The sequence below is a fragment of the Lacerta agilis genome, chromosome 10, assembly GCF_009819535.1.
Source record: "Lacerta agilis isolate rLacAgi1 chromosome 10, rLacAgi1.pri, whole genome shotgun sequence".
Lineage (NCBI taxonomy): Eukaryota > Metazoa > Chordata > Lepidosauria > Squamata > Lacertidae > Lacerta > Lacerta agilis.
Window position 1 is genome coordinate 62,041,121 of NC_046321.1, and position 13,100 is coordinate 62,054,220.

At 42.2% G+C, this 13,100-nt stretch overlaps 1 protein-coding gene across 1 annotated transcript in view; it reads left to right on the forward strand.

Annotated features, from left to right (window-relative positions):
* CELSR1 (cadherin EGF LAG seven-pass G-type receptor 1) overlaps positions 1-4,616 on the forward strand; it is a 153,577-nt gene extending 148,961 nt beyond the window's left edge. Inside the window, exons 33-35 of the mRNA XM_033163528.1 lie at positions 99-341; positions 1,768-2,032; positions 2,601-4,616. Coding sequence (XP_033019419.1) covers positions 99-341; positions 1,768-2,032; positions 2,601-2,625 — 533 coding nt within the window. The 3' untranslated portion in view covers positions 2,626-4,616. The remainder of the gene's footprint in view (positions 1-98; positions 342-1,767; positions 2,033-2,600) is intronic.
* Positions 4,617-13,100: the final 8,484 nt, after the last annotated feature.

Sequence of the window (13,100 nt, forward strand, 5' to 3'; positions counted from 1 at the left end):
CTTCCAAGAACAGAGGAAGCTACAGAGAGAAGCTTTAATTTTGTGTGTTGCTTTTCGTTTTTAATTGGTTTGGTGTTTTACTTTCCTGTGTCCTGCAGTGGATTCTGTTCCCAATCACGTGAAACCCTACTGGCCTTCTGAGGGTGTAACGGCAAGTGATGGGGAGGAGCCAAGTGCAAAGCAAAAGCTGAAGGTGGAAACCAAGGTGAACGTGGAACTTCACCGGGAAAACCACACCAACCACAGCAGCGAAGCGCCTCAGGATACAGAGAATGAAGGGCAGCAGAAGGAGAACAAGCCACTTGTGCAGCAGAACCACCAGCAGCCAGAACAGAGGAAAGGTAATGGAGAAAGGTCTCCGTAAATATCTCCCCAGAAATCCGCAATGCTCGAGAGACCGTTAGCTCTTCCTGTTTTCATTGTCTCAACCTCTCCTACGTTGAGCACACCACCTTAAACATACCCACATTTCACTGGATGTCACAATTGTACATCCTCCCATCCGTTCTGAACAAAGGAGAGGTGCAGAGAGCTTTGCTTCAGGCAAGCACAGCAGTCAGTGCCTTTCCCCCATCAATGGGAAATGATGCCTGCTCCATTTTGTGGTCCTGCCTTTCCCCCTACCCTTTCAGATGGAGTAGCTGTTTTTGTTCTTTGCCATGCCACCCACAGCACTATCTCACAATTCCAAATGTGCCCACCGGCCCAAAAACATTGACAGCCGTCGCATTTAACAATGGGATTTGGTGCCACGAAATGTGGGTGATGACCACCAACTCAGACCTCTTTAAAAAGGAATTGGAGTAACACAGAGGAGAAATCTCTTGGTTGCCGATAGTCATGCAGGCTGAATAAGACCTGCGAGATCAGAGAGAGCCTTAGGAAATGGCAGTGGGAAAGGGCTGTGTCGTCCAGTCCTACTTATAAGCTTCTTGTAGGCAGCTGGTTGGTCACTTTGGAAAACAGAATGATGGACTCAATAGGCCTTTGGTCTGATCCAACAGGTCTGTTATGCAAAATAATTAAACACAAAACAGTTCTTCACCCACCTTGCAATTCTGCAGGTGTGCACCTAAGATGCTTTGGTGCAATCCTAAAAATGTAGTTTGAAAGTGGCAGACATGCCTTTTGAGGATGCATGCATCCTAAGTGACAGGGAGCCATGACTGACTGTCAAGTGTAAATTTAGTGAGATGCCTGGGCAGGAGAGTATGTAGAATCACCTGCCAGACATGGCTGCTGTGTGTCACAGCCACCGGAGAGCATTGCTGAAAGGCTTTGTGAAATCGATCCCTACAAGCAGCGAGAACTTGCTGGGTTTTCATTTCAGTCTCAATCTGAGCTCTCTTCCATGACGATTTGTACCAAAAGGTAGGTGAAGGGCAGCCTTGGGTACCAAGATTGTTTCTTGTATAAACTGCTTTTCCAAATGGACAAAGACTTGGTAGGCATTGGTGGTTAAGAGTAACGATAGGCCGGACTTACTTATTTCCAATCTAGGAATACATGGGAGCATTGAGTCTTCCTTAAATACAGGTTTTGAACCTGGAAGAGTTACCTCAAGTTGAGAACTTTGCCCCAGGATGAGAATGGAAATCGTGTGCAGGCAGCGTAGCAGCAGCAAGAGGCCCCATTAGCGAAAGCACGCCTCTAGTTAAGAACAGTTTCAGGTTAAGAACGGACCTCCAGAACGAATTAAGTTCATAACTAGAGGTACCACTGTACTGAATTCCTCCACTCATCACTTCCCGTTTCTTTCCACGGCAGGCATACTGAAGAACAAAGTCACCTACCCACCGCCACTGGTGGACAAAAACATGAAGAACAGATTAAGAGAAAAACTGTCAGATTATAATCAAACCACTATCTCGTCAAGAATGACTTCCATCGGGACTAACAATGGCATCCGTGCCACTTCAGATTCTGGAGTAACAATAAAAAACCCCAGAAGAAATCAGCCTCCAGAACAGATAAACGGTTTGGCCATGAATGTCCATGTGGGAACCGTAACTGCGGATACTTCCGATTCTGAGTGAGTGTGACTGTTTGTGAATTGCTTCTCTCTGTCACTGGTGTTGCCCTTCTCGAGTTTCTGACGCCTGCTCCTCTCCATACTTTTTAACCCTTCAATGGCCCGTATTGCAGACGTTTGTTCTTACAAAGCCCGGAACAAACGTCAGGGCTGTTTGCTCCTCCTTTTCACCTGCTTTCTCTTGCGCACCAATTTCAGTGCTTCAGCCTGCTTTGTTTTAAACCAAAGTTCTCTGTTGCTTTTGAAATGGGAAACTCTGGTTTAATGTCAGTTGACTCATCAGGATAGTAAGCCAGAGTCATATCCGGGAACCTAATTAATCACAATATCCCCTACCACCATACCAAAATCAACAGAATACTTGCTTTTTACCAATTACCTTGCCCAAAAACATCCTGTCATTAATTTCACCCACTTTTTAACTTTCATACTGCATCAAGCTGCTGACGCCTGTCTGTCTCTCTGCATGCTAACATATTAAAATGAGCTCGGTAGTTTCACTTAAAGGATTTGTCAGCCTGTCTCTGTTTTAACCCCAAGTTGCATGATTGCTTCTCTTCATGAACAGAGGCAGTAATGAAACTTCAATTTGAATCATCAGGAAATGGTGACAACCTGCTGCAACTTGCGAGAGACGACTCCGCCGGTGATGCCACTTCCCTGGGACCTTTTGATTCTGCCTTCGCCAAGGGACGTTGCATCTGGGGAAAGTTTCTCACGGCGCCACCCCTGTGGCCATGCCCCATTTCCTGCAATCTACACAGTAAGGCAGCTTATGGTACCTTCAGGGTCTGCCTGACTGCATCAGTTGTGCCAAAACAAGCGGAGACTGATGAATGGAAGTCGCTACTGGAGAGCAATGCCTTTTGGGAAAGTGGACAGAGCCATAGCAATGCTGCAAGGATATCCTTGAGGAATAAATGGTCCACAGTACAGTAGACATACCGGCTTAAACCAAGCCCTACCCGCTCTTACTCTCGGCCTACGCTGGAGATCCAATAGGATCTGTGAACTCAGGAGAAAAACATAACAACACCAAGTGCCCTTTTCAATTCCTTTGCCAGCTTGTGGTGGACACTTTTGTCTTAAAATACCATCATTTTGATATAAATATATAAAAATATAAATATATATATATAGCTGTAGATATTTTTTATATATTTTATATGGTGATTCTTTAAAAGTTTCTTTTTGTACATTTCACGTAATATGACCGTTTTCTTAAAAAATTGATAGCAGGAGTGTAATTGTGAAAGAGCTTTGATATTTTTTATATTAAAAAGAATTGCACAAGTGTACTTGAATTTGGCATTTCAGGGTGGGGAAATATAACTAACGTCTGCATCACGCCTAACTGGTAATGCAGTCTTTTTAAAAAAGGCTGCCATGTATCTCTGGAAACTTAGAAGAATTTGTCAGAATAATCTGAAATATTTTAAAGGATTCAGTGTGTATTTTTGTACTCCTCTACACCAGGCAATCATCCAGTAACAACAAAAGTATTTGTGGGTGATTTTTAAGGAAATCTGCCTTTTCCCCACTATTCCATCTACACGTAGACATTTTCTTTATTTTTCTGCACTACAAAATTTATACTTGCTTAGGGGGGGAAATGTGAAATTAACTATTTTTGTGTGGCGCAGTTAAGTACTGCAAAGCAGAATTGTTAACCTGAATGCCCAGAAGTGCCTTTCCAGAAGTAAAGGCTTTTAGTTAATGGGCTGAACAGCATTTCTCCATAATGTGGAATTCCCTTTTAGATTCCTGGGGGTCAGGGAGGGTAGCTGACAACAAATTCACAATTTATAAAAATAATAAACGTGTAACTTGTATTTATGATATTTGATCTCAGAATGCACAAAGCTGCCCCTCATTTGTTCATTTACCCAAAAAGGGAAACTTAAGTCAATTGGCATGATGCAACCTAGTTAAGCCCCCCAGATTTCAGTGGCAGAATTGAGCATTTGCTAAGATCTTTCTCCCTTTGAAATCATCGCCTTATAAGTGCTTAACTTTGATAAGGTCAGCGATTCAGTTTTAAGAGATTATGAAAGCAGTCCTTTAATATTTGGATTGCATTCAGATATTGCAAAACTACCTTATTTAAGGGATACCTGATAACTGGATTTCAAGAAAATCAGAAAATGTTTTGTTCAATTTTATTTTATTTTTAAACCAACTCCATTGTCAAGCTCAGAGAACCAGGAAAGAGTATAGCTCTTTAAAAGGTATTGCTTTCATGCTGTATGAAAATCTGATATAAAAAAATAAAGTTTTAAATGTGAACATATCTGCCTATCATACTTGGGGATGTGCTAAATGATGTTACAGCTGTTTCACAACTATGTGTATATTTTGTCCCAATGAAATGTAGTTAGTTTTTTTTATCAGAATTGTTAAAGTATGTCAGCTGTGCTAACCCTGGGGGTGGGGGGTGAAATCCTGGGGTGGTTTTTTGTTAGTTTATGGCAGATTAGACACTGGAGGAATTTTTTAAACAAATGTATATTTATTAATGTGCAGAACACTGGAATTGAAGCACAGATGAGAGAACCTAACAATAAATTAAGTTTGTGGATTTGTATTAATGCTTCCAGCCATTTATTATCCATTGGTCTCCTCTTGGTAACCCACACCAAGAGAAGGCAGAGAACCTCATTTACCCATAACAGCTGCTCTCCCAAGAGCCTCCAACTCCCAGGGGGTATTCCTTCTCTTGCTGACATCCACAGTGTTTGGGTTCCTTTCGATAAACCAGAACCAACCACAGTAAAGGTGGCATTCTTTTCCTCTTCCTCTCATGTGACTTAAGATCCCTGCTGGATTGGGCAAAGGCCCCACCTAGTCCAGCACACTGTTCTCACAGTGGCCAAGGAGATGCCCATGGGAAGCAGATCCTCAGCTCTCCTCACCTGCAATTAGCATTCACAGGCATACTGTCTCCGACAGTGCAGGAAGAAAGAACAACTGGTCTTACCTGAAGTGTCATTCTGGGAGTGGGGCGTCGTATCCAATGGAGTGGGTGTTCACCCTATCACGAGACACTAGACAGGAGCAAAGACTTGTGGGAAGTAGGCGGCACTCCCTCAGTTTTCCGGATTCGCCAAGCAGAAAGTAGCTAGAGAGAGGAAAAAATACCTGCCAACTTCCCCCTTCCCTGGCTCTGGAAATTTCTGTAATAAAAATCTCTAAATTGCTAAATATCTGAAAGGCAAGGAAACGCAACACAAGGAACGTGACAAACTAGCACTCAAGATAGGCCATACTCCCCCAAACAGTGTATAGTAGAGCTATACAGTAAATACACCCCCAAAACAAAACTTCAGGTAAGAGCAGGGGTCAGGAAACTTTTTCAGCAGGGGGCCAGTCCACTGTACCTCAGACCTTGCGGGGGGCTGGACTATATTTTGAAGGAAAAAATGAACGAATTCCTATGTCCCACAAATAACCCAGAGATGCATTTTAAATAAAAGGACACATTCTACTCATGTAAAAACACTGATTCCTGGACCATCCGCTGGCCAGATCTAGAAGGCGATTGGGCCGGATCCGGGCCTTAGTTTGCCTACCCATGGGTAAGACCAATTGTTCTTTTTAGTTCGTGGGGCGTTGTATCCAATGGAATGGGACAGACCACAGACTTTTCCCAGGCAGGAAGCAAGCTGGAAAGATGACCCCCTCACCCCAAGGGACGCAGACTAGTCATTGGGTTCATTGTTTGGTTGTCTTTGCATCTGAGGAAGACTGGAACCCTTGCCTCCCTTGAAAACATTGACAAAGGGGCTGGGATTGGAATATAAAGTCCCTTTGTCTGTTTTGGGTTCAAAAGGGGCAGAAGGATTGAGATTGAGAAACAACTGGCTGGTCGCTTGTCATCTCTGAGTTAGCAAAACTTTCCTTTTACCCTTTGATTCAATAAGGACATCTTTCAATGCCCCTTGTCCAAAAAGGTGACTGCCAGAAAAGGGAACGGTAGAAAAGTTCACCTTAAGACTCTGTATCTGCATTTCAGCTCTTTAGCCACAAGGTGCATCATTCTAGCCGTTATCTGGGATGTCACTGCTCCAGCTGAAAACTGAATGGAATCCATAGAGGCATCAGCCATAAAAGCCCGAGCCTTTAGCTTAATCAGAATTTGGTGTTGACAGGCCACATCTTGGAGGGGAGATTGCAATAAGTCCTCAAGCCACACAATGCATGCTTGGGCACATGATGAAGCAACACAGGAAGCTCTTAATGGGCAGCTGCTTCATCAATTTTACATGGGGCAAACTCCAGCCTCCTGTCAAGTCACGTTCCGGATTTGGGCATCTCCCTCCTGGGGGACCAGATGACGAGATGAAAGATTTAACCGAGGGAGTCCAGCCTACTTCCCACAAGTCTTTGCTCCTGCCTAGTGTCTCACAACAGGGTGAACAACACCCATTCCATTGGATGCAACGCCCCACGAACTAAAACATAGCCATTGACTTACCAATGCATATTTCAATTACATGCACACAGCTCAAACCTTCCTGTGGAGAGTAGGTTTCAGCCTCTCTGAATAACCAATGAAGAGTTGCTAAGCAGCCAGGGACTTGGCTCTCGCTGCCCTCCTCCTCTGGTGAAAGCTCTCCGATTGTAAGCACATCTGAGACGTTCAGAATCCATCTGTTCAAGTGAAATGGAGCTTTTCAAATCGTTCTGTTCTAATCTCTCTACCCCACTCAGTGAAGTAAGAAAGCCAAAAAGATTGCAGATTGTATTTCTAGCTCAACAAGATATGCAGTAGAAAGTTCCTCCCCTGCCAGCTTTTCAGTTTCCCAAGTGTTCAGTGTTAAGAGCAACCCCCTACCTTGTATTTGTAAAGTGTTTACAGAATGGACACCCTCTCATCCTGGAAGTAAAGTTTAAATGCTTCCAGGAAAGAGGAAGCAGAGAAGCTCTAAGCAAAATCTAGACATCTACCTAAGTGCTGGCATCAGCCCTAATAAGATACAGTTCCTGGACAAATAGCCTATTTTAAAAACTTTGGATGAATGAGGCAGACCTTATATTCAGAGCGTGAATATAAATTTTAATGCTCCAGGACAAGAATTTCCTTTGGCACTTAGACATGGCAGATAAATACAAAGTGTTGATATCAACCCTTTTATCAGCCATGGTTTAAAAATAAAAATTAAGAGCCAAGGCTGTGATCTGATATTAAACACACCTGCTCGTTGGAGGAATATACTGCTGGTATACGTATTTATGTGGCCCGTTTGGCCTATACAGAAACCTGCTTCAGTTAATAATAATAATATGATAATATTTATTATTTGTACCCCGCCCATCTGGCTGGACTTCCCCAGCCACTCTGGGCGGCTTCCAACAAAAATCAAGTACATTGCTCGGGGGTCGCATAACTAGTTGCATTTACTACAGAAATTAAGAATGCTGATCTTAAAGAGTCGATATACAGGTGACTCATAGTAGCAACACATTCCAAAGGTGTGAAAATAAATCAGGAATCATAGGCTATGAGCCAATTCACCTGCAAACCTTAGCATGTAGCACTTCACAAAAGTCAAATTACAAGGGTAAAAGGAACAAGGGACACTATTATTTTTTGAAGGACTGTGCATCCATGCTGCTACCTATGCAAAGTACAAGAGGACAGGATTCTGCCCAATGAAGCTTACTGTCTAAAATGCAACACAGGAGATAACAGAGAGGGGAAATGGGGGAAGAGGGAAATGAGAAGAGCTTGTGTTTCTTTCTGGCCACACTTGCCTTATATTAGTTCCTAGTTAGGATTAGCGGATTACGTGGTTGTACTAAAGGTGTCAAGGAACAGGTAGGTCTTGAGGAAGATCCGAAGGAACTCAGAAAGGTGATGTCACACCAGAGTTCTGGAAGACAGTGAAAATTGTGGAGGAGCAGGACACCTGCAGATAGAGGCATGTGCTACTGCTTAAAATCAAGTACATATACCACTAATTATGTCACTGTCTTTTCACAGAACATTTTAGAACTCAATGCAAACTCTATTTACACCAAGGTATGCTCACCCCCCTACCCTTCATGCTTACGAGTCTGGGCTTAAATAACTATTCTAGCACAAATTGGGACTGACAGGTTACAGCCTCTCACCAAACATCATGTAACTTTTGTATTTTGTTAGCATTATATCCAGTACCTAGACCATCACTGGCAGAAAACAGCATGGGGAAGTATTTCAAATTCCTTGACATCTTTGGATTTTTCCATCCCTCATGTCCAGTAGAGGGAACAGATACACATCCACTAACTAAATTATTCTCAAACTGACATGTGCATTAACATGCCAGAATAACTTTTGTTTTAATTGGTTAATTAAGGAATCAGCTGAAACGCTAAGCAAAGAATTGGCAAAAGCAATTACTCTTCATGGCCCTTGTGAATTACTCCAGGAACAATCCTAGTCCCTTGAAGTGAAAAGAATATTTGCCACCCAACTTAACTGAGCAAGTACAGTAGTCATTTTCCAGTACAAAAAAAACCAAACAATAACAGACCACATCTCTAAATCAAGACTAAAGCAATCCATAATTGTTTAAAGGCTTCCTTCTATTTTGGGAGTATGGCCAATTTTAAGTTTTGTTTTTTACCCCCAATGGATAGAATCTACTCATTTTTTTCTATGAAGGTGAAGTGTGTCCACAACAATTTCTATCAGTGCTGACTTAAATTTCATATACTGTACATGCTTATGAAAAAATGAGCTTTTGGAAGATACAATAAGCCACAAGAATTATGCTCTTAAAACACCCCCTAAGGGTATGTTTTATAGAACATAGTGTTTTGTTTGTCATCATTCTGAAATCAAATCTGCTGAACAGCGTAATAAGGGAATATACCGGTAATAGGGTTGGGCGACATCTGGTTTTCAACATCACAATATATCACCAGCTAAACATCACAATATGCCGATATATCACAATGTCTGAAATAAGGAAGGAGCATTGGCTGACTTCAAGGTTTTCCCCACATTGTGATTTTTGCATAGCACACACACGTCGTGATTTGCAATATATTTCCAGGTGAAAAATTATGAAACTGATATCACAATATAGACTTCAAACCAGTTTTGGATGATGGAACGATATATCACCCAGTCCTAATAATTGTTGGCACTTTCCCAGGGAAACAGGGGCATCTGGCAGGCCCCCAGCTGGCTCACACCCTACCGACCAAACTGCCAGGCGATGTCCGATCCCTGGAGCAGCCAATTCCTGTGACCTAGGCTTCAAAAGACTAGGCACGCAATCTGCAGAGTCCATTGCGTAACAGAAGTGGCGCGAAAGGCTTGTGTGAGCGTACTTACAAGCATTTTATTCTACATAAATCAGGACAAAGAGAAAACATGTCTGATCTCCTTCATGTCCAAAGCAAAAGCTAAAGCTATACACAAAACGGAAGTTCCCAGCAGTGCTGGGGTGTTACGCAGACATGTGACATGCAACAGTCTCACGTCTGCCCTTAAGGTGGAATGGAATATCCTCACAATAATGACCATTTTCTATTAGAGACTTGTTTATCAACTCTATATTTAACAATTGTTACCATATATATGTATATATAGGGAGAATATATCCAGGGGTCAACAGCTGGCTTGTTTGTTATTTGCCTGGCTGAAAGTTTCCATCCCTATGATAAATTAGAAATGAAGTGCCTTCTTGCACACATTTTTCAGCACCAAGATATGCCAATATCGTGGCATAGTACTCAAACCTGGCACACACCCTATTTTGATATTGAAGCCGCATGATGAGCTGAATATGGGACTTGCACAACAAACCCTGTGTCCATATATGCAGACAGTGCTTTTCTTCTATGTGCTGGTACCCTTGAGTATTCCCAGAAGAAAAGATCTATATGCATGTTATGTTAGAGGTGTTTAAGCAGTAGAACCAAACAGGAAGCCATCCCGGGCAGGAAATATGGTTGTTTTCAAAGCACGCAAGCAAACTTCTGTATTCTCAAAAGTCTAAAGAACTACATAGCTTTGAAGCCGATACGATCATGGACTCACCAAGTGGTCTTGGCCAAATCACCCCCAAGCATTTTTCTTACCTCTTCTGGGACACAAGTTTTCAGAATCAATGTTTATAATCACCACCCTTCCATCCAAAATGTTCCTTGGAGTAAAAGATTTGAGATCAATTTTGGCTACAGATCAGTCCAGAAGACACAACGGGGAACAACGCCAACAATAAAAAAACCCACTAAAATCTTTGAAATCTAATTAAGTAGTAAGAGAAGATTCTGAACTGCATTTATATGAACCTGAGGCGCAAGTAGTCTAAATATATAAAACTTTCCCCCCCTGATAAAACGTGCCTACTGCTTTGAGAATATATAATCTAGAGGACAAATTTCAACAAAAATACAAAATCAAGTGTGAGAATCCAACCAGCTCTCAGGATTTTGGCAACGTTCGACGAGTCCTATTGAACATAAAACAAAACATTTTTCTTCTCTGTTTAGTAAACACACGACAGGGGAAATGTGATTATTTTAGAAAGAGCAGCTTGGACTTTGGTATTGAAAGGAGTCCAAGCAGGTCATTTCTGAGCAAAACTGAAGCAGCCAAGAGCCGCACTTACTCTCAGCCAGAGCCACATAAAGGCTTAGCAGGAAATAAAAGGAGGCTATGAAAACAGTTGGCAACTCAAGTGGATCCAAGAGGCCTGCATGGCAGATAATGAGCTTCATAGAAGTCCTGTGCTCAAGGAGAAACCAAAAATCATTAAACCATTGCTGGTGTCACAGCTGCTCCATTCACAAGGAAAACACCATCTTCAGAATGGCAGCAGCAAAGGACACTGTTGCACTCCGTACGGGGATTACAGAGAAAGTGAAATATCTTGCATGACCAACACGAGGGTGGTTTAGACACCTGCCGTTAAACATTCCCTTTTTGTTAATTCACAAGCCATTTAAAAACAAAACCAAGGTTAACCTTTTCTGCTCCCTTTAAAACTGCTGTTGCTGGGGGAAAAAATGATGTTGCTGTAAGACGGAACTATCACCATTTAACGGTGCAACCATACAACCAGTTATAGATACCCTTCGAATATTTGGTTGCATGAAGAGTTTTTAATTCACATTCAGCTAACTCTCTCTGTTAGGTGGATTTGTAGCTGGTTGACTGACTGAACCCAAAGAGTATGGCTCCTTGTCATCATGGGGGGAAAGTGACAGGTGGGGTGCCGCAGGGTTCTGTCCTGGGCCCGTTGTTGTACAATGTCTTTATAAACAACTTGAAGGAATTGAGGGGATACTCATCAAATTTGCAGGTGGCACCAAACTAGGAGGAGTAGCCAATGCCGCAGGAGACAGAACCGAGGTTCAAAATGACCTTAATAGACTGGAGAACAGGGCCGAAGCTAACAAAATGAATTTCAATAGGGACAAATGTAAGATTCTGCACTTAGGTAGGAAGAACCAGATGCACAAAGGTTAAGATGAGGGACACCTGGCTTACTATCAGTACATGTGAAAAGGATCTAGGGGTCTTGGTGGACCACAAGCTTAATGTGAGTCAACAGTGATGCAGTGGCAAAAAAAAAGCTAATGCTATTCTAGGCTGCATCAACAGGAGTATAGTGTCCAGATCAAGGGAAGGTATAGTACCATTCTATTCTGCCTTGGTCAGACCACACCTGGAGTGTTGTGTCCAGTTCTGGGTGCCACAATTTAAGAAGGATGTTGACAAGCTGAAATGTGTGCAGCGGGAGACAGCCAAGATGATCCAGGGTCTGGAAACAAAGCCTTATGAAGAATGGTTGAGGGAGTTGGGTATGATAGCAATCTTCAATATCTCAAGGGTTGCCACATGGAAGAGAGAACAAGCTTGCTTTCTCCTGCTCTGAAGGGTAGGACTCAAACCAACGGCTTTAACTTACAAAAAAGGAGATCCTGACTAAACACCAGGAAGAACATTCTGACAGTTAAGAGCTGTTTGATAGTGGAATAGTCTCCCTTGGGAGACTGGATTCTCCTGCCTTGGAAGTTTTAAGAAGAAGTCGGATGGCCATCTGTCATGGATGCTTTAGTTGAGATTCCTGCATTGCAGGGGGTTGGTATAGATGATCCTTGGCACTCCTACTGGTCTTGACACTCCTACTTTCTGCTAGGGTTACTCACACAGGGTCAGGCAAAATCCCACATGCAAATACACCTTCCATTTCAATTGCCCAAGATAATGAGCTCGCATGCCCAAGGCCTATTCCCAACTACACACCAGACACACAAAGTGGGGCTTCGTTCATCAATATAGCCACCATTTTTGTACGCTTTCAAACATTTCCTGAGCTAGGGAGATAAAGGGAAAAAAATGAAAGTGTTTGCTGTTAAATCTACAGCATGCATAACTGTAGGCTCGTAGCAGGTGCTTTATAAAGCAAATGTTGACAGAATAACTTTGTTACCTTAGAAACTCGTTGCTATGAGGAAGCAGCTACAAAATCATCTTAGGTGGTCTTTATATTAGGACAGCTTGTTCCAACTCGACACTCCTACAAGCATATTGGTTCAGATGTTGTATAAGCCCTAACAAGATTCCCAGCACTTCAGAAAAAGCTGCCCTGAGGTACATGTAAAACTGTACAGAAAATTCTAAAAAAACACCTCACATTTACTTCATAAGGGGTGGGGATTTGTATATGCTCTCTTCGTATCAAAACATTTCAAATAACCAGACAGATGATTCCATCATTTGTTCATATTCTTAGATTCCTGGATGTATAGTAACTCATAAGCACTTTATTTATAGATGGCATAGGAACTCACAAATGAGTTATTTAACAAATGTGGAAAATGGAAACTGTTCTTCAATAATACAGAATTTTGAACCTGAAAAGCTAAAGCACCTTTCCTCACAGAGGCACAATTCTGATCCATAGAAGAAACACGATGTTGGAAAAAGCTTAATAAAGTTTACAATCTCAGACTCCGGGGAGAATTCATGGAGAATCTCTCCTGCACAAGCCTCATTAGATGAAAGAGGTGCTGTACTAACAGAAGGCTTTCCCCCAGATGTTGCCAAAATATTTTTCTCACT